Source organism: Anarhichas minor, unplaced genomic scaffold, assembly GCF_050575085.1.
Source record: "Anarhichas minor isolate MPS153535 unplaced genomic scaffold, ASM5057508v1 ptg000023l, whole genome shotgun sequence".
Taxonomy (NCBI): Eukaryota; Metazoa; Chordata; class Actinopteri; order Perciformes; family Anarhichadidae; genus Anarhichas; species Anarhichas minor.
In genome coordinates this window covers 6,189,810-6,212,259 of record NW_027466469.1, presented here as the reverse complement: position 1 = coordinate 6,212,259, position 22,450 = coordinate 6,189,810, and the positions used below count along the sequence as shown (strand labels likewise).

Sequence of the window (22,450 nt, the reverse complement as noted above, 5' to 3'; positions counted from 1 at the left end):
TTCATTTTGATCTCAACTACAGGCCTATGATGTGCAGTTCCTGCTACAGTAGGTGTCGTTATTTTGCCACGATGACACACGCCAAATCACTGAACAGTGAATCACGAAACAAGTTGTATTTGAGGCAGAGAGAGGTTGACAGGAAGCGTTTCGTAACAACTGCAGCGCCGCCTAGTGCATTACATGTTGTGTGCCAGTCTTTCTTTCAGTTCTAGTTGAACAATCACACAAACATCAGTCAGGAAAATTACCTTTTGTTGTTGGTGTGAGGACACTGTCTCTTGATGTGTTTAACAGCAACTGAAGACACGTTGAGAGCCGATGGCAAGTCCATCAACACATTCAATACTTACAAATCAGTTTTCTGTACATTTAAACCTCACTGCTGCAGAGAATGTGAAATTGAAATAACATCAGCATTAGAACCTGGGCCGAAGCCAAAGTAAGAAATACCTCCATGTTTGTTCAGGCTGGTTAGGTGGCCAACTAATCATTCTTGGAACAACATGCTCGTATGAGCCGTGAGACAACAGTCTGATCCCGTATTGTTTCTCCCACATTGCAGCATATTTGCCGGTCGTCCACTCTGGCGGGATGGGGGGAGCTGTATGGACGCACGGGCTACAACTACATCTTCTCAGGTACCACACACACACGCGCTCTCATTTGACTGTAACATCCAATATATAACCTATTCCTAATGGTGCATCAGTGCTTCATAACTAGTTAATAGTGTGCACTGGGGCCCGTCATAGCTACCTTTATTTTTATTGAACAGAGCTTGAACACATCATAATGTAACCTCCGTTAGCTTTAGCCGTTTTCTCTGTTAGCCCAAGCAGCCCACCGGCTGCTAACCGCTAACGTTAGCTTGCCCTCCTGCTGCTGATTTCTACACAGATTTGTTGTTCACGATGCAGCATTATCATGGACATCTTCTATCGTAGAAGTATCGGGTCTCATGACATCCCTCGTCACACAACAACTTAAGTTTAGCCTAAACAGGGGAAGTTGCGGCCAACTTATTTTCCATGAGAGGTTGCACTTCCTTGTTTTCTCTCTGACTTGTTAATAGTTGCAGCAGTTGTCAGACGGCGGTCAAACTTTTCCTATTGCGGCACAGTGTTCCTGTAAGAGACTGGTTAGCCTCATTCAGAAGTACAACCAATACAAAGGAATCTGTCTTACAGACACATACTGTAATATCATGAAAACAATGACAAAAGGTTAACAATAAAGTACAATAGTTTGTCTTGTCTCCGACGTTCAGAAATGTAAAATACTGTGGTGAGGCGTTGAGAATGTTAGCTGGAGTAAAATATGCAGCAACACTGTTTCCGGTTCTTTTGAAGGATAATACCGTTGTGTTACTACTTAAGTCAGTAGGATCAGTTCTCAGACTATTGCATCTCAGAATGCTGCGATATCTCTGAGAGAGCAGCAACAGGAGGAGCCAGAGGATCAGGAACACTTCACCCCCAATATAACCATATGAATGGAAGTAAAACTAAATCTAAACATCTGGTCACAAACTATTTCGAGCGCTTCAAACTCGTCCGGACGAGTAGCACACCTGCACAAGCGTGAGCTTCTTTTGTGCAGAAGTGTTTTAGAACGGGAGGTTCTGGGGAGATGCACGCGTTCTCTAGTGATCTCTGTTTTACTCACAGCGGCAGTATGAGAGAGAAGTTTTCTTCGGGTTGGGTAACTGAACAAATGATCATTTTTGGGGGTGAAGTATTCCTTTAAATGTATTGCATTGTTCAACCAACAGTTCAAAATATTGAATTCCCTCACATGTAATAACAATAAAAGCAGCTTATTCTTATAGTTGAGAACCTGGAGATATCAAATGTCTGAAATCATCAATCAAGTCAAAATAGTTGTCGGGTAGTTAAATGATTGCTTAAATGATGGCTTTGATTGCTTGTTTGATGAGCAATAGAAGTGACGGGCAGAACTACAGAAATGATGTTCAGTCGCTCGCACACAGCAGTGAGCAATCAAAAGGCTCGAAACTCTTGATTGTATTGAGGGCTACGCCTGATTATCCACCTGTTGAGTGTCATTCTATTTGCTCTATATATTATTATTATAATATATGTCACTTAAAATCATAAGTCCAGCTCCTTGTTGTCAGGGTGCAGTGGCGATCTGCTCCTGTAGTAATCAGCATCTCATCTCTAAGACTCTCTAAGACTCGGCCTGCAGCACCTTCTGTGAGCTATCAGCAAATGAAGTGAGGTGGAGAGGCTGACTGGGCTTTTACAGTACTTCCATTCATTTGGCAGATGCCTTTGTTCAAAGCACTTACAATAAGTCCATTCACACTCCATAAGAACAAGAGCTAGATGTCATCAGAATTGTAAGTGCATCCATACAGTGTCTTTTCTGTATTTATTGTGACAAACTCAAAATATTCTGCTAAAGGAGGTTGTGTGGATGTTCTACACATCTACTGAAGATACGTAGTATACTCTAGTTCATTTCCAAAGCAGGGTCAGGACCAACAGGAGATGCATTAGTAGAATAATATATTTTTAATTGTTTATATCTTGATCTGCAGTACACCTTTGACCCACACGAGGGAGCCTGAATGTTCACATAGTTCTGATACTTGTAGTCTTCTTATAAAGTTGAATCTGATATGAAAGGCAGGAGCGCCTCTGTATGTTTTACTGATGAGAGGAAGTGAAAAGAATGAGATGTCTTTTCACTCCTAAATTATTTCATTTGGTCTCATTTATAAAGTATTACATATGTGTTTTTATAACACATGCATAAAAGAAAGTAGGGATTCATCAAATCTATATCTGTTTAGCTATTCATGATGATATCAGGCGATGTAGAAGGCAGTGGAAATGTTCTGGAGTGTTTCTAAACACTGTTCTAATTGATCACAAGTTGTTTTGAGTCACACACACACTAACTGTGAGTCTGAGGGTGACGCTACGTCAGCAGATTTAGCTAGAATCAGTTTGAAAGTGAGATTAGAACCAAGCTTCGTGGATAAGTTGTCAACATCCATCTGTTACAAATGGGAATATCTGTAATATTTCATATTTTTATGCTGCGACCACCTGTATGCTGAACAAAAGAGTAGATCTTCACTATGTCCTGCTGGAGCCTCACACAGACTGAAGAGTTGAAGGAATACAGATGTGTATGTTGAAGCGTTAAGAAATCTTGTTTAACATATCGGCAGATTTCTTTCTTTTAAATGTTTTAGACAAATGCATCTAAAACTAGATTTCTTACTAATTGTAACTTTTGGGCCATCATATATAAATGTCATAACCTTTATAACTAAATACCTGAATGTGACTTGGTATAGAAGACAGTAATAGCAGCACTAGTAGTAGTATTTTATGTTTTTCAAATGTCCGTTTCCAGCACAATTCCGTCCCTAATATCTTTCTTAAAATGTGTCCAGCACTTTGGCTCTGAATGGTATTGTGTTTAACACTGAATTAGTTTTCAACAGGATTGCCTGCGTTTTATATTTTCTCAAACTGTAAGATTGAATGATGAACAGAGTTTGAGTCTTTGTCATTCGACGTTCATCTTGCATGCTTCTGCTTTTTCTAGGGGGCATTGATGACACGGAGTCTGAGGAGGTTCCAGAGGATGACAGTGCAGTCAGGTAATCAAAAGACTTTTTAGGTTTCTATATAATTCTATAGCTTCACAGTGGTCTTCCTTATGTATCAAAATCCAAACATTCCCATTTTGGTCAAAGCACATATGTTTCAGCATCAAAATACTATTTTGAGCTTCTAGAAATACTTTCCCACGTGACCTGACCTAGGTTCCTGCATGATGACACTGCTACATATACACAAATATCCTTGACCAGTGTACTACCTACAGTAACTTAGTACCGGCACGGAAGCTTAGCCATGTACTGCTGTGGTTCAGATCTGAAAGTCGTAGCACTGGAGGTCAAATTCCTGTTTTTGTTAATGGAGTCTTGTGGCTTTGAAAAGAACCATATAACAGCTTCAGTTCCCAGAGGTCCATAACCTCTTTACCTCCTTACAGCCTTTTCTGACGGGGAACTGAAGCTGTTGTATCTCCAAGACTCCATTCAAAAACAGTCCTTTTACTTCGCAGAGCACCTGAGTACACATACTCAAAGAAAGCCAATCCAACCCGTTCAGTTATTTCTAAACTTAGCGCAGTTAACGTTGACTCAGCTAGTGCTAGCATTCACAAATATTCCTAACCTTATTGATTAGTCTATGGTAACCAAGTAACGGCTGAGTGGGCGTTTCTATTTGAAAAACCCAGAAGAGAACACTCATGTAGTCGACCTTTAGATAGAATAGTGTACAATAAACATCAGACACTGTGTGACACTAATCCCTTTAGACAACAAGAAAACACAACAATGGAAGTGCCAAGAAGTTATATGTGACTGACTAGAAGAACACCTACCCATCATTCTTTCCTCCCCCTCAGGAACGGGGACTCCCAGCTCTTTGACAAGGTTCGAGGCCTCGACATTAAGCTGCTACGTTACCTCTCGGTTCGCTACATCTGTGACCTGATGGTGGAGAACAAGAAGGTTAAGTTTGGCCTAAAGTAAGGAACAGTACAGACTAGTTCATCCACATCCTGTCTCTCTGTTATCTAGGTCACCGTTAAGGAGACTGGGTGTATACAGTGTGCTTGCGACTATGTCTAAACTTGGGTTTTTATTGTATCTGTATACAGAGCTTGGTAATCATTGTAACATCCTTCTTGGTATTTTACCAAGAAGGATGTTAGGTTGCTGTTAGGTTACATGTGGAACAGATGGTACCTGTGCTGTTGCTTAAAGTTACTACAAGGAACTTTTAAGTGGTTATGAAATGTCTCAGTTTGATGCTGATCCTCTATATGACCTACATCAATGAACAAGACCATCAGAGAGAGGAATGACTCTTTCTATAGAGTTATTCTTAATGCCCGTCATCAGAGCCTAACTATGAGAGTTCACCAGAAACTCCTTCAGCTCAGACTCCAGCAGAGACCGGTCCACCGTGGACAGACCCAGATCCTCCAGCAGAGACCGGTCCACCGTGGACAGACCCAGATCCTCCAGCAGAGACCGGTCCACCGTGGACAGACTCAGATCCTCCAGCAGAGCGTCTCCTCCATCTCCTCCTCCTCCAGGAGCAGCGTCTCCTCCTCCTCCTCCTCCTCCAGGAGCAGCGTCTCCTCCTCCTCCTCCTCCTCCTCCTCCAGGAGCAGAGCTTCTCCTCTCTGCTCCTTCGGTCCTCGCTGGGAGCCAACACTGACACTAAGCTGCTGGAGGGTTAGGCCGTATTTCTGGGCCCGCTGGAGGGAACCAGGACTGAGACGGGCAGACTGTCAGACTCTGGTGCTCAGAAACACTACCGCTTTAGTCCAGAGGGACCACCAACATCAACACAAAATGGAAGTTCCTCGTTGTAACTTTAACCACAGATTTTTGACTAAAAATGCTCAGGGAATGATCAATAGAGCTGTGAACATACAGGACAAATTAAAGAAGGATGAAAGGAATGGTATGGAATCATGTTTATGCTAGAAGGCAGGAAACGGTGAACAGTTATTCTATCTATATATATGTATGTATGTATGTATGTATGTATGTATGTATGTATATATATATGTATATATGTATATATATATATATATATGAGTAATACAATGTATTTCTATTGTGAACGGCAATTCTAGACAGTGTTTCACAAAATAAGGTCCCACTGCCAGCATAGTTTTGCATAATGTGCCAAAACGTATATAGATCCTGCTTTAGCTGGGATAAGCGGTTTAGGCCAATAAGATGGCCCTCTGTTATGTAAAAGTGTTGTGTATTAAAATGCTGAATGTCCCCTGAATGCTCCCAGTGTATCTCACCCGTCTCTTTGCGTCTTTCTCTGCAGCGTGACATCGTCTGAGAAGGCGGACAAGGTCCAACGCTATGCAGACTTCACCTTGCTCTCTGTGCCTTACCCAGGTACACTCCCACTGTGACGTCTTCTCAGTCACTCCACTGGAGCTCGGCCCATAAATAGAAGCGACACGGTTTATGGGCAGATATTGGCTCACTGTGGATATGTAGACAACGACTGGCAAGCTAAACGTTGGTTCATTCTGTTGTTTTTACTGTTTTTGTAAAGTTGTTTACACAGCAATATAAACCGATATTAGAGATGAATTATGAGCTGTTTAGCACTCGCTCTAAGCAGCTTATGATACATCATTAAAACTACTAAAGACAAGATTTGTTATATCAATACAAATATATAATCCGTTATTTCCTTTCATTTGAATCCTTTGAATTGTGAAAAATAAACCCTGCTATAAATGACTATAACAAAGTAAGAGGACAACATTTAGAATTCTTGATGTTTACTCTGACTTCAGAGCGGTTGAAAGGATTTTGGGGATGGTGGAGAAAAACAAATAGTGTGGAGCCTTGTAGACCAGCTGCTGTAACAAAACCAAACAATCTGTATCTGCTAATATGATCAGCTGTTGGTATCTGCGACAAAACAGCATGATCGTGGATCTCAAAAAGTTCTGTTTGCTCCCCTTTTTTTAAATGTGTGCTGATCCGAGATCTTTGACTGAAACCTGTGTTACGATCCGACCCGTGACTTTTATAATTTGTTCATGTAGTTTGCCTGTAGCTTTGACTTTAGTTTTGAAGATAAGGGTTACATTCTGTGGCTTCAGCTTAAAAAACAAAAAGTGTGTGAATCTGTTTTTTTCTTTCCCTTTTTTAGGGTGTGAGTTTTTTAAGGACTACAAAGACAGAGACTACACAGCAGAGGGTCTGGTGTTCAACTGGAATCAGGTAGGGAGACTGTTCACTCCACCATTAAACAGTCGCTCGGCTCTGTTGTATCATTCTGACGTCACTGTGTCTCCTCCGACAGGACTACGTGGACGCTCCTTTGACAATCCCCATGTGCTTTACTCAAAACTTGAACATCGACTGGACTCGATACCAGGTTACCGCTTCTCTTCTCACCTCATGCCTGGCTCTGCTCTTCACAGCCGGGACTCTCTCCCTGTCATGTTTGTGGTGTGTCAGTGCCATCTGTTGTTCGACCCGGCAAAGTGCTTCAGCCGCGATTCAGATGAGCACTTGCACACATGCAGTAATAGTTAGAGTGCGGTTTAAACCTCACTGACTCATGCTGTGCTGCCAAACGTGTGTTCAAACCCACATAACTTCATTTTAGAATCCAAAAAAGACCATATGGAAGGCTGACTTTTGGAGGAATGATGGCGTCTCCATGATGGCGTAAACCTGGAGAGATTTTTAATTTGGTTAAACAAACAGCTAGAACAAACTGGTGCAGGATACACTGTATGATACTGACAGACAGATGTGGTGGAAGATGATTGGTGCTGTCATTTCATTTCTCTGTTGTACCAACAGTGTATTTACTCTTGTGTGTGTGTGTCTCAGTCGTGGGACCTGGTGGAGCAGACCCAGAACTATCTGAAGCTGCTGCTGCACATCATCAACAGTGATGGTAGGTTGTTTGTGAGAGTAGCAGCAGATAATGTTAGTTAAGGATTGTTAGGTGTTAAAGTTAGAATATAGGAGAGCTCTGCAGCTGATGACTAATTCATTTGATTGTTTTCTTTCATTGATAGTTCATGTAGACAATGAAATGTAAAAGGAACACTTCCCCCACAAAATCATCCTTTTGATTTTTGAGAATTTTGATGAAATGTTTTTTAAAGAATGTTTTGGGGTTCAGAATGTTAAAGGTGCACTATTCCAAATGTTTATTTGAACAATGATTTACTGACCGTGGGCCTTATTCTAACCAGAGTTGCTGTTGACCTCGATGGTGATGTTGTGTGTTGTTTTAGATGAGAGTGGCCTCCTGGTGCACTGCATATCAGGCTGGGACCGCACGCCTCTGTTTGTGTCTCTCCTCAGGCTCTCCCTGTGGGCAGTAAGTTCAAACGTCTTTTTCTCCCCCCCCCCCATATTCATTAGTGACTTGAGACTCCTCCACATACATCCAATTTACTGCTTCAAACACGTGTTTGGATTAGCCTCCGTGTTCATCGCCTTTATTAAAAATAGAAGCCGTATGTTATGAATATGTAATCTTTCTCTCCGTGCTGGAAGCTCCTGACACACACAGCTTTTCAGACGGAGTAGAAATGTCCGTGGCTGCGTGACATCCCGTGGCCGATCGGCCCACGCCGTGTCATTTAACGCGGGCTGTTGTGACTCATTCTCCTCGTGTGTTCTTTCTCAGGACGGCGCCGTGCACGCCAGCCTGGAGCCGGCCGAGATCCTGTACCTGACCATCGCTTACGACTGGTTCCTCTTCGGGTAAAAGAAACACAAAATCACACACACATCATCATCATCATCACCGTCAACATGTCATGAGCTCACGCTGCATTAGCTGACATGAATACTTGTGGTGGGAAAAACTATTCAATAGTACCGAGTGAGTCCTATAATACTGAATAATGAAACAAGAACCATTGAGGAAAGAAGTTTGTCCTTAAAGTATTTGTTCTCTGCGCAGAGAAGACTCAATCATCACACAGAGTGCCTGCGTTGTCTGTGGGATGGAGAGAGTGACCTGTGTCCCGTTTGAGTACACTTTTAAAGGGTCAGAGCATCAAAAGAGAGGGGGGAAGGTGTGTTTCTCCAAGACATCTGGATTGTTTCTAATCTACACATTTTACAATAGTACCCGTAATAAACCATTTGCTACAGATCCTAATCTATAGATGCTGTGGTTTACTACCTCTAAGCTAAACACTCAGTGATTACATCACAGGTCTATTCTAAACAACAACACTCACCACAGTTTAGATTTACGACTAATCTAATCTAAACATGCTCGCAGCACTGCCTTCCAGATTCTTCCTTTGAAGGGAGCTGTGGCCGACATGCAGTACAGTAGTGAATAAAGCATATAATCAAGTCACAGTAGAACATTATACCGCACAATGACATCTTCTATCACATACTTCAGAGGTGCACTCGCAGCTTCTCTCTGGTTTGAGACGCACCGTTTATCTGCGACGCATAATTGAGAAGTGACCGGCTGATGAAGCAGAGGGGAGAGGAAGGCCGGGACATCATGAGACGAGCAGTACGACTCTGGCTTTGCTCTTGACCACATCTTGTATCCTCCCACTCTCCTCTCACACACACTCACTGTCTCTCTCTCTCTCTCTCTCTCTCTCTCTCTCTTGGGGTTCTCCTTTTCATAATTACCAGCAGGATTTCTCATCTCATAGAAAGCTAGCCCATGTAATTATACATCAGCAGACTTGCCCAAGCCCTCGGGACATTGGCCAAGCAGCAGAAGAAGAAGGGTGGTTGTGTGTGCTGGGTTCAACGTTAATATATTATATATTTTGTTTTTCTTGCCCAAAGTCAGTTTTTACTTGCCGCTATACAGATTGTTTTATTTATTAGTGGTTATGAAGACGAAAGACTAAAGTTAACCGTCATGTTTTTCCGCTTTGCTCTGGAACTTGCTTTTGAACTGCACGATACATAATTGGAGTTCTGGCCACATCCTCTATCGAACTAAACCCCTTTTTCCAGGATAACTAAAATGCTCGCTTCTGCTTCAGCTCGTAAACATCGTCTTTACCCGCTGCCATTTTCTCCCCGTGTGCCCGATCGGTACTGCACATGTGCAACTCTCAACAAAGATGAGAAGGAAGCGAGATGGCTCAATAAAAACGACACAAATTGAACAATCCAATCTATTAGAAGGCTCACTGCTTCGCTACTTCCATCATCATCCCAGGAAAAAAAACCAATGTGCTTAATTCAGGCAGGTGAGATTCACCAACCCGAGGTGGCATTTGACTTGCCCAGGGCATTCCTTGTTGTTGAGCCCTGGAGTGAGGAAGGAGTCGGATGAAGCAGAGAGCCAGAGGGAGTGGCCAGAGGTGCTGTAGCTGAATCACATCTGGACTCCAGCTTACTCCAACTGTGGAGTAATCTTTTGATTTCTGTACTCTTTCATGGCTGTCAGCACAACGAACGGTTTCATGATACCCACCACGATCCCCAGAGAAGTCCTCGACTCATGCTTTGATCGGCTGAATTAAAGGGCCAGTTCGCCCTAATTCCAAAAAGCCTTTTCTCTCTCAGCCCTCGTGCTATCTAGCCAGCTATTTAATCATCCTTGGATCCCACTTCTCTAAAACTACTTGCATCAAAAAAGATGAATTCACGATTGATTAATTCACGTTGAAAGACTTTCTAACATGGAGCGCATGGGATTCTGTTGAGTAGTTTTTTTTGCATAAACAAGTGGCAGCTGGCATGTGATGCGGTGCATTGTTCTTTTTTCTATTTCTAGTCACATGCTGCCAGATCGACTCTCCAAAGGGGAGGAGGTAAGTTTTATTCTTTCTACGGCTATGATGACACAGCTTCTGTTTGAGTCGCAAATTTACGAGAAAAAAACTCGAAAAATTTATGTTTTATGTCAAGGAACCAAATTGCTTCGCTTTTGCAAGATCGCATCAACCTCATCACACCACAGACACAATTATTTTACATTTTTAATTTTATTCCAAGACGAAAGACATCACAGAACCACAAGAAAAAGAACAGGGATTCCAATTTTATTCTCTGAAAGTAAAATGTCCTGCTCATATACATGTCATGGTCACAAATGCTCTATGAAATTATCTTATAAAAAATAATTCAAATCAATGCATGACTTGTCTGGTTAAACAAAGGTTGAATATGAAATAGAGATATGGTATTGTTCTCATGAATCTACTATCAGTCATACACATGGTTGGAGAAAAGGTGTCCGTGGTCTAAAACATCAACATCAGCATCATATTTAGTCGTCAGTCTAGAGACTCTAAAAGAGAGGGCTTCTTTATTAAACAGCCAATTTCTACCAACAGAATGAAATCTTGTCAACGATCATGTTCCTATAGGCACATTCCTCTCACGGTGTTGTACCTGCTGGTCACAGCCAGCTGTAGTACGTATGACTACTGCTCCATGTGAAAGGACCGTGAGTGTTGTTTCCTCTCTGATCAAACTGTTCTGTCTCCCTCAGATTTTCTTTTTTTGCTTCAATTTTTTGAAGCACATCGTCTCAGAGAAGTTCTCAGCTGTTAAGAAACAGAGGTGTGTTCCTCCGTTTACGTTCTTTCGTGTCATTATGCTCTATGCATTTCTGTTATGATGATGTATTTAAGAATGTCTTCATCATAAAGCTACAGACTAGTCTGTTGCTAAAGGTTTATAGTAACACTCGTACAGTAAATAACTAACTCAGTCAATATCCAGCTTCCTTCGGCAAATCCTGTATTCTTCCTCTTCTTTTGATCTCCGATTGTCATTTCATCATCATTACTTTTCCTCTCAGGAGGAAGAACTCCCACATCAAAGACGGTGATTTCACTGTGGAAGATCTCTGCCAGTTAAGTAAGTCCTCCATCCCTCCACACAGGCCTACATACAGGAGACACATTCATTTAGTATATTTCATCATTATAGAGTGCTGCAGGGAAGTTAGCATCGCACTGGTTCCCTCCAGAAAAAGACAATGGGGTCTTAATTGTATTTTGGATTATTGCAGAAAATAAACTGCAGCAAACAAACGTTTATGACACTGACACGTTATTTATGTTCAGCAATATAGTCTTCACAAATGAACATCACCGTTGTGATTATTGAAGTGAAAATACAGGTGCCAGTTGTAAAAAGCTAAAGTCAGGTTATAAACAAACTACACCACGGTTACATGACCTCGGTGGAGCAGAGGAGGCAGCTAGCAACTTGAGACAAAACCCACCTGTCACTCAAAGACGCCACGCCCTTTATTATGCCTAACTTTAAGCCTTGATATAATTTATATCAAAATTCACCCCCCTTACAGTTGTTATGAACAGGGAAATTACCTATACAGACCAAAACGTTCTTTTCAACCCGGCTGTAAACATGTTTATTTCTGCTGTACATTTTTAAAATGGAGGTCTGTTGGGATTGAGCAGGCAGCAATCTCAGGATCTGAAATGAAGTGAAGCCGATGCGCAGTGTCTTAAACTTGTATTCTCTCTACTGACCAGAAGGAGGCAACTCCTGGCGTGGCAAAAAGAAGTCTGATTGTATAGAAGTCTATGAGAGAATGACTACTTCTCTCTTATTTATTACCTCAGTAAACTTTGCGAACATGAGTGTGCGTATGGTCGTCACTCGCCTGCAGTCCAAAATACGGTCACTTACCCTCACTGGTTGCAAAAAAGCCAAGATGGCGACAGCCAAAACGCCGAACTCGAGGCTTCATAAACGTGGTTCACAAACCAATGGGTGACATCACGAAAACTACGTCCACCTCTTATATCCACTCTATGGGATCGAGTCAATTTGAAGCAAGCCTCAAGTGGTCATTTGAGGAACTGCAGGTTTTGGCATTTATGCGTTTTTGCGTCATTTCCAAAAAAAGAACCTGTTCACTTCAAGACGAAGGAACCAGAAGGGCAAGAAATGCTGACTCATTGTCATGTTTTAGGACTCAACCCTGCAGCACTCTTCATGGTGCTGGGTACTGGAGCCAGGTGGTGTTATAACAGTGACTGTTCCATACATTGGTTAATTGAAATGCAGGAAACGTGCTAACTTAAAATAACAAATGTTTGGGTGATGTACTTGTGGGAGCTCCTGTCACTGGCCTCTGGGCTGATGCAATGAGGAATAACAAAGGTTCTGAGCGCTGAGAGACGAAGCAGAGAGACTCTGGGTGATAACACGGAGCTTTCATCTCTTCAGAAATCTGCAGGGCTTGATTCCAGAACATCTTGCGTCACAAACCTTTATCTCTGCAGGCTCGTAACCTTCAGTAGAGTCTTGCATTCACATGAGCATGCTGCCGTATGTCATAGTTTATCAACTTCACAGATATAAATGGCTTGTAATTTCTATTTTACATTTTCATTTATAAACACTTCTGGCACAACTGGAGGAAGAATGGAAGAGAAAAGCTGCTGAAGACAGAGTTCAGAATATGTCTCTAAGAGGCTCCTAACACAGCACAGGGGCTCCTGTGTTTCTGTGACATTTTGACATGCCATAACAGGAAAAGCATAGGTGCAATTAATAACAGAAATAATGGCTCTGCACAGTACCAGGTCCTCCTCTAAGTTGAATGCAGCCATCATTCATGTTTTGTCAAATAGAGAGCCAAAATCATGAAGTCCGGTGTGAGAGAAATGTCTTGATAATATGATCCCAAGGCATTGCAGGGGTGACTTTTAGTGTAGGAGTTTTCCTATGAGCAGTCACAGTTGTGATGCTAACAAATCTAAGTTTTGTGATATCCTCACAGCTAAATCCAGAGTCCGACATAATGTTGAGAAGTTATCAGCATTGTTACAGAATGTCTGGGATTTTTAATGTCTAAATGAGGTGTATGGAGTCGGGAGCTGAGTTAACCGCCCCGCTGCGTGTTTGCTTTCAGAGTCGAGGGATCGCGGCAGCGTGACCAGCCTGAGCAGTGACTTCTCCCTCATCACTGAGGAGGCGGGCGGTGCCTCCAGCCTCACCAACGACACCGTGGACCTGTTCTCCAGCCAACCCCAGGCCTCCAGCTGGTCAGCGTCGCACACACACAGGCTCACAGAATTCTTATATATCTTTTTAATCGTATGTTTGGGAAAGTTGATAGATGCACCTTTTGATATAGGTTAGTCATTCATATTTCGTCAGTCGTTCAGTTTTGTCAGTTAAAAACTGGCGTGTTGCTTCAGGTAACAGCGAGACGATGAAACACGATCCAGGAAGTCCAGTTTGAGAGAAAACACCGCAGTCATTTATTATGTTTATTGTCATTTTCTATTAGACGGTATCTTACAACTTGGGACGGTTATCACAGTAACATTCTATGATGCTGACATAGGTCAGGACATCCACAAATAACAAACCGCTCATTAACCACTCTGAAGTATACAAGCTCACACAGCCATGATGCCTAACAGGGATGATCCACAGGATTTGGCTTAGAGGACACGTTAGTGGGCATTATTATTACTATTATCATTATTATTATAATTCATATTTTTAAAGGCTCAGTCTCGAGGATTGTGAGGTTAACAGTAGATATGTTTACTTCACAAAATCAGCCAGGATGAGCACTTACTGGACTTTAAAAAAAAAATTGCCAGATGAAATATATTCAAATATTTGTGATGATTTTCACATATATGTACACGAAAATGTTTGTTACATTGAATTAATTGAAGAGAACTCAAATGTAATACTGTCAAATATTTCAGTTAATATTATATAATCCAAATAGACTTCAACCAGAACAAAGCTATTTCTCTGACCTAATCCTAACTGTGAGGCCAACTTTCATCACAAGCTGCATGTGGTCCTGCTGCTCTGTGGAAGCTCACATGTTCTCTCCCCCTTCAGGAGGAAAGGCCCCACCTCCTCCCCTCAGATGGTAGTCTGGAACAAACAGAACCCTCTGGACGAGCACCTCTCCCACCCACTCAGCGAGGCCAGGTCTTCCAGCTCCTCCTCCTCCAACCAGTCGGAACACGGCATCACGCGCACCGGCAGCAGCCCATTGGCCGTCCCCGGAAGAAGGTGAGCGAATTGATGAAACTCCCATGAGCCAGCCCGAGCTTTCGTGCCACCTTATTTTTACACACACGCTTAACTTCGGTGATGTAGATCTTGGATGATCACCGGAGGCACAGCGCTTCAGCTCTGGAGCCACCAGCAGAGCCTGCGGCCTGAAACTGCAGCTCATGCATGACAGTCTCTTCCTGTGGTGTTCACCCATTTTCCCATTTTATGTATATACAGTATCCCAGTTATCCCAGAAATGACTGAAATAAGAAGAAAGCATACCCTTCAGTGTGTAGGGGTTGCACTTAAGATGTGTCCTCTGATCAGCCTTCATAGAGACCACCGATCAAACTATTTTGAACGAAAATCGTCCAATAAGGAATGCTTGCCGATCGATCGGACCTCCCTAAAGGTGCGTTCACACCAAACGCGGCGCGAATTATTCGCGCGAGTAGATTACATACAAAGCACAGACGCGATGAGACTGGAGTGACGCGAATTTGCGTCAATCGCCAAAACACCCAAACGTGTGAGTTGAAATTTTTCAACTTCGCCGAAAAAATGCCCTGACGCTGCAGCGCGATAGCCTATCAGCGTTGAGATGCTCCTCCTGTCATCACTGATGTCCTGCCGTTGTTGAATCAGGAAACAAATACTGGAGCCGTCTGTGTTCACCCAGAGCTCTACGGTACCTCATATTAGTAGAGACCGGACCAAACTATATGTATAAATGTGTGTGTGTAAACCATATGGTACAAACAATGAATAGACGCTGCCGTATTTACGTCTAGATGACGTTATTTTGAGTGTTGATGGAGCTGCTACAATGTTAGCTTAGCCTAGCACCGATCGATCCGAGCTCCATTGAGAAGACAAGTATTTTAAAAGTTATTTGCTTGTCGTCTTGCGGAGAGAACTAACTAAACATGAATTCAGACTTTTTACAAATCGGCATCATTACGTAGTTATTTCGGAGTCCCTTTTTGTCGGTTTATTGCCGTTAAATCACAGCCAAATCTGTTTATTTTGTGTTCATACAGCTGTAGTAAACAGCGACGTGTGGCTTGCTAGACACAGTGAATACACCTCGATAAAATCCACAGAGCTCCTCTGGACAATGTTATGAACCCAGACATGACGGCGTTTAGTTTCCCGGGATATCTGTGACTTCCACAACACGTACTAAGCAGAACTAGAGGTTAATTTTTCCACGGTTGATGGCGGACAGTTGAACGGCTTCCAGGTCGATAAGCCACGCCCCCTCTCCGGCGCATCAAGTGCGATTCACGCGAATGAACACAAATGGTCCCCGGCGAGGCCGGCGGCGCGAATGACGCAAACTATTCGCGGCTCGTTTGGTGTGAACACGGCATAAGACTCTACTTGTCTTTAATTCAGGTTGTCTGTCGTGCTTTGTCTTCTGTCTTTACTTCTCTGACGGCTCCGCCCTCTCTCTGTCCCCCCTGTCTCTCTCAGGTTAGCAGCAGACTACGCCCGGTCCGGTTCCTCCCTTTCTACGGATTACGGGAGCTGGCAGATAGTTTCGGGTTGTGGCAGCATCCACGACCACGCCCACTTCCCTCCACCCCTGGCCTCGGCCTCCTCCACCTCTTCTGCTGTGGCTGCTGCCTACGACTCCCCCCTGCCCTTCAGTTTTCAGGATGAAGGACCCAGCGGCCGAATGTAAGTAACACCGTACCACCCCTCCTGTTGGAACTTTTAAGGTGAGGTTTGGGTTTGACAGTGATTTCCAACCTCATCCAACCAGTTTTCGGAGGAAAGCCTATGCATCTTTCTCTGTTGTTCTTCCTGAGGAAAAGAAGCTCGCCCTGCTCTGTCACATCAGCATCAGCCAGCATACATATGTATGTATGTACTGTTACCACTTTGTCAACTGCTTTAGAGTGCTATAGAAGAGAAGTTAATCATTACTTTTATTTTGAACCACATTTGAACCCTAACCTGGAACTCATTTGTGTGGAGCATGTTCATTGTGAGCATGCTGACGTTATTATTTAGCTGAAAGCTCCCTGTGCTTAAGTACAGCCTCACAGACTTGAGTAGACCCTAACCCTGGGTGTCCACTGGATCCAGCTCTGTTACAGTCCCAATATGAAAGTGCTTCTGTAGTGGAGAGTTTAAGTCTGTGCTTCAGCAGCTACATTTCCAATGTAGTTTACAGTTGTCCTTATGCCTCCACGCTGGCGATAGCCGTGGTTGGAGGCATTATGTTACCGGGTTGTCCGTCCGGTCCATTCTCGTGAATGTAATATCTCAGGAACACCTCGAGGGAATTTCTTTAAATTTAGCGACAAACATCCACCTGGACTCAAGGATGAATGATGTCACTGTGACCTCACAAAACACATTTTTGGCCATAACTCAAGAATGCATATGCTAATTATGACAATTCCACAAAAATGTCCAATAGTATACAATAAGTGATGACATTTTGGTCAGACATTGTAAAAGTAAGGTACGTAAGTTAACAAGGATTCGTAATGTTATGTATGTAACATACTTAACGTACTTATTTGAACCCAAACCACGATCTTATCCTTAAGCTAACCAACGTTTTTCCTTCTGAGCACAGGAGTGGACATGGAGAGGAATAGAGTAAAGTCTCGTAAAAGTACATCTTTTTTTATTTTACTTTTTATCAACCTTATATTTTTTTAGTCCCTCCATGTCTCTTCCCGGGCTCTGTACTTGCCTGTGAACACAGAAGTTTATTTTGAAAAGACCGGGTATGCATGTAGCGAGGGGAAGTTGACATGTGCAACAACTGACGCTAGAGCATTCTTTAAAAAACAAATGTTAGTGTATGTGTCCATGTAAAACATGAATATCGTTCTGCAGAGATGGTTTCCTGTCTGAACCTTTGTCGCTGCTCTCTGTCCCCCCACTGAACCGAGCCATTTCTACCAGGTTCTCCCCCTGACTCATCCTCCCACTCTCTGCTCCCATCAGGGGAAAACACTTTCATTTCTGCTTGATCTGACTGCCAAAATGTCCCGACGGCACCACTTGCAATGGGAAAAGGCTAATAACTGCTAACAATCTTTATTCGGAGAGAAGCAGACAGATGATGATGACGAGCTCTGTGGTTATTACAGAAGTGCCGTATGGGGTTGATCTAAACTACTTCTGTCTGCATCATTCTGTTCTTCTTCTCTTCTCCTTTACGAGCACTTTTAAAATGGGATTTCTCACCCTAACCTTTTTCTTCCTGTCTCATCTCACTCCCTCCTCCCTCTCCCCTCTCCAGGTGTCAATTCCCCTCAGAGCGTCAGGCCCGCCTGGAGGCGGTGCGGGAAGTCTTCCTGGCAGCCTACAGCTCCACCGTCGGCCTCACGTCCTCTGCGCCCAGCCCCTCCGGCGCCATCTCCGGCCTGCTGGAGCAGTTTGCCCGCGGGGTCGGCCTCCGGGGCACCAACGCCATCGTCTGAACCCTCCCAATGTGACTTCAGACCCTCCTTCCGCTTCCATCCATCCACAGTCGACACAACATGCCTGGACTCAGTACAATAAAGTGCCAAACATCTCTGTTCAGTTCAGGGGTGAAGCATTCATTTATTTTACTTTTCTTTCTTGAATTTCCTTTGATTTTTGTTTTTCAGACCATTTACATGCTCCAACTTTTCTCTGGACTTTTAATCTTCCATGTTCATCAGTCACATTCAGGGAGAGAAATGTTTTTTCAGCCACAGTATCAAAAAGGGATGTTAAGAATGCGTTCTAGCTGCTGAAATGTAAATGGCTGAGAGCATGGGGTCTGTGCCTGTTCCAGGCCCAATGCGAACCTTTCCCCTCTGCTCCCAAGTGTCCCTGCAGAGACCGTCCCATGTATAGGCCGTGATGTGTTTCTCCTGATCATGTTTTGTGCTGCTAAATTCATTACTGATTGAAATTGTTGTTTTGTGTACTGCGGATTTTAAAGATTAGATAAATACAGCACTTATTGTGTTCCGACTGAAATGGCACCATTTGGTTTGTAATTTGTAGATGACATTTAGAATAAGGAATAAGGGCATTAGTTTTAGAGCTCACAGCTTTGGGGTTGAGACTCAAAGGATAAGGATGGGTTTTTAAAGTCTGTCTTAATGCAATACTCACATGCAATGTGTACGCTAAAAGAATCATTGGCTGCAGTAATAGTTCCTTCTTTCCGCACTGGCAGTGAAGGGATCCCTTAATGCGTTAGGGGACTCAACCTATAGTCCTTTTTCTTTCTGTAATACGAGGCTTCAGCAGTTTGAGTTAGTGCCAATGTTTTGTCCTGGTCTTGCGTCATATTTTGATTAGGGATGGCAAGATCCTCTTGGGGTTAAGGGTTCACCGTTCAGGTAACAAACTGGTCCATACCACGTGTCGTCTAACGGCAAAAGTGTTTTTACCAGTTTCGAAATGCCACACTTGAAGCCTGTCTTTCAGAGAGAAGGTGAGAGGAAACGTTCAGATATGGGTAAGGGTGGTTCTTGTTGGAGACTAGCATGGTGTGTTGGCAACCCCGGTCAGTCACTTTGTGAAGTGGCCTCATTGACGGTTTCAAGAAAGTTTTGAAATTGCCAGACGCAGCACTCCGATTCCAAATCACTAACGCTGTGGGAGGATGCGGTTGGCGATCCGTCAAGCATTTAGTTTGAAGCGCACCGAATCCTTGAAGCCTCAGTTCGCTTCAACTGAAGTACGCAAAGTAGTTTGTGTGAAGGGTCGTCCGGACACGTCTGAAGGCAAAAGTGTTTCTGGTTGTTCAGAATGGTCAGCATGGTCAGTAAGAGTGGTTGAAGGCTGGTAGAAAAGCCAGTATGCACAGAAGGGATGATTACATCTGACATGTGAGGAAGATGGTCTGTAAAAAGATCTGATCCCATCATTTAACTAGATCACTTCCATTTACAGGGACTGTTCCTGAATGGCCTAACCCCGGAAATGAAGCCACGAACGTACCCAAGCATTGCCAGTCTAATGTCTCCATATCCTCTACTTGAGTCCATATCCAGTCATTTCTTCTTCTTCTTTAGTAGCACTGACATGGTAGCACAAGAGGCACTGAGCATCGTGGTAGCAGATCTGTGAACCGTCAGACTCCAGTGAAGCGAGGTCCACGTGATTCCTGTGATTTCTGCCCAGCTGTTATCACACAATTTGTTAAAAAAACGTGACATTTCTACCTGAGCTGCTTTTGCGTAAATTCACACTTTTTAAGTCATTTTCTTAAGAGAATACTGTTGAGAGATTTAATTTGAAACTAGCTTGTCGGTGTTGCCAAAACAGTTTTGACGGCTGCTGTACCTCAGGACCTTTGTTGTGCCTTTTTTTTTTTATCTTCAGTACCACTGGGTCAGATCTCTACTTCTTCTGGTCCAGTGTCAGGTGTAGTTATTTTTCTTAAATGGTTCTAAGAGCTTGGGGTGTTTGCGGCTGATTCTTAATGAAAGTTTTGACTGTAGAGCATTAGCAGCGTTAGCTTTGCGATACAGCTTTCGGGGGTTTCCCCTGTATCCCTTTTTTGTTGTATAGTAACGTAAAGCTGTCGAGTCTTATGGACATCTCTGATAAGGTTAATGACTTATTTTTGCCCATAAAAAAAGACTGATAGAAGAGGATTTTATTGATTTTAAGGAATAATTCTAGTAGGAATTTTTAGGGAATACATTTATTCACTGAGAAGATTGACACCAATATCGTGTCTTTGAAGCCGTGGTGCCATTTGCATATTTTAATTTGGATTTTGAAGTATCGCATTGGGAAAGCAGAATCAAAACAGCAAAATTTGATAAAACTTCCTTAATTAATCGTGGAAAGTAAAGAAATTGTTGAGGTCATTTGAGATGTTTTTTGCCTTCGTCGAATGAAAGTTGATGCGCTCAATTGGATATGGAAACGCCTTTGTCAAATACATTCTGACATAGTGGATATTTAACTCACATGAGCGATAAGCTGTTTCTGCTGTCGTCTTCTCAGATGTTCCCATACTCAAAGAATAATTCAAACTTGCACAGTTGAAACTAATTCTCCTCTATAAAGACCTCTCCCATTTTTTTCTTAATTGTAGAGTGTTCGATGGCCAAGGCGACTTGTTTTGTTTCTGGTTCACAACCGTTACTTCTACTGCGGTTACTGGTGGATTACATCCATGCACAAACTACTCTGTAGCCGAGTTACATTACATTACAGTCATTTAGCAGACGCTTTTATCCAAAGCGACTTACAATTCAGAGTCGATCACATTTCTACACCGTAGGCACAACTACGGGAGCAATTTTGGGGTTAAGTGTCTTGCTCAAGGACACATCGACATGCGACTAGCAGAGCCGGAGCCGGGGATTGAACCACCGACCCTCTGATTGAAAGGCAGCCCTGCTATCCCCTTAGCCACAGTCGCCCCGTTCATTGGCTCCAAACCAGTTGATGGAAACTGCGCCGAATTAGCTTTTACTTTTCTTGCAGCAATTCAAAGGTTTGCTTAAATTTTGCTCCAAAATGAAATGGAAACATGACGAGTATTGAATACAGAGCTAGAGCCGGAACCTATCTACCTTACATTTGCATAGAGACAGGGGCGTACACGGCTAGCTTAGCTTTGTTTCAAGGTAAATAATGTGCATACCAACACCTCAGAAGCTTTTCACCATGTGGTATGTCACTTTCTGAAGCCAAGTGGGTTAAACTAATTAGATATGTTTCTCATCAGGCAGCTGTTGTTAGGTGTATCTGTTTAGAGTATTTATGCTAAGCTAGGCTAACCACTTCTGACTCCGGCTCTGTTCTTAATGCTCAGACATGGAGGTGGAATTGATTTAGAAAGAATTAGAATAAACATATTTCCCAAAATGTTCAAGGGTTCTTATAACTTGTTCTGCTACATTCTGAACCAAATTCTGCTTTCTGTGTACCACAAAAACACATTTGCTGAGTTGTTTTTAAGCCACAGGAGTTTCATCCCTTTATTCTTGATGCATGAAGGAATTTGTGAGCATTTGGTTCACATGGCCGCATGTATCAGTCGAAGTGTTTATATTTTGTATTCCTCCACCAACTGACAGTAGAACAATCTGCCTGAATTTCAGGCATGGCCTCATCTCCCTGTCCAGTTTGAAGCTTTCTTCTGAACATATCGGTCCTGAAAAGGAGTTCTAATTCACTCGAGGTTTCATATCGTTTGCTTTTATGTTGGCATCATGTCTTCTGTCCGCCTGCAGCTGTTAAGCAGCCAGTCACAGGACACTTGCAAAAACATTGTCATTTTCACAGTCCTGAAAACAGGCATTATCAGAAAAAAGATCTCCTCCGGAGTTAAATACTTGTCGCTTTTTCACTCACCGGTTTTGCATGACATCCTTTCATTTTTATTTCAGAATCTCTTTTTAAAATGCTGCATTGCACTCGTCCTGATCTCCTCGGTGTGAAGAGGTTTCTTCTTTGTACAGTTGAGGCATTTTTAAGTAATTCTACCTTTTTAGTTCTTTTGTTATTAATTGCTCTTAATTGTTGGCACGCTACAAATGAAAAGTGAACTGAGCAGCCGGTGGCAATTGTGAATAAACAACAAAAAAACATTTTTGTGACTTGCTTATTGGTTCCTTGCTCAATGAATTTGCTTTTGCAGATCATCTCTGTAGCTTCTGATATATTTGTTATTCATGGAGATGTATTAACTATTTACACCGCATGATGTACTACCCTCAGCAGCTAAGCTGACTCTAAGTGGTCTTAACACGGATAAGACCTCGAAGTACGGTTTGACAAATGAGAATTCAATAATATAAAATATAGCGTGATTGCATAATGCAGTTATATAACTAGATGTTCAAATTCAACTGTGTTGAGCGAAATGAATTGTCCCAACTTAATAGGACA

At 42.7% G+C, this 22,450-nt stretch overlaps 1 protein-coding gene across 2 annotated transcripts in view; it reads left to right on the top strand.

The window, feature by feature from the left end:
- mtmr14 (myotubularin related protein 14) overlaps positions 1–22,151 on the top strand; it is a 31,092-nt gene extending 8,941 nt beyond the window's left edge. The window contains exons 4-19 of one of the 2 annotated variants that reach the window (XM_076097053.1): positions 566–641; positions 3,589–3,643; positions 4,462–4,584; positions 5,913–5,986; positions 6,759–6,829; positions 6,912–6,986; positions 7,451–7,517; positions 7,864–7,949; positions 8,262–8,338; positions 10,347–10,383; positions 11,067–11,137; positions 11,379–11,437; positions 13,470–13,602; positions 14,426–14,602; positions 16,064–16,270; positions 17,856–22,151. In XM_076097053.1, the coding sequence (XP_075953168.1) occupies positions 566–641; positions 3,589–3,643; positions 4,462–4,584; positions 5,913–5,986; positions 6,759–6,829; positions 6,912–6,986; positions 7,451–7,517; positions 7,864–7,949; positions 8,262–8,338; positions 10,347–10,383; positions 11,067–11,137; positions 11,379–11,437; positions 13,470–13,602; positions 14,426–14,602; positions 16,064–16,270; positions 17,856–18,036 (1,569 nt within the window). In that variant the 3' untranslated portion in view covers positions 18,037–22,151. The other variant, XM_076097054.1, reaches the window with a different exon arrangement.
- Positions 22,152–22,450: the final 299 nt, after the last annotated feature.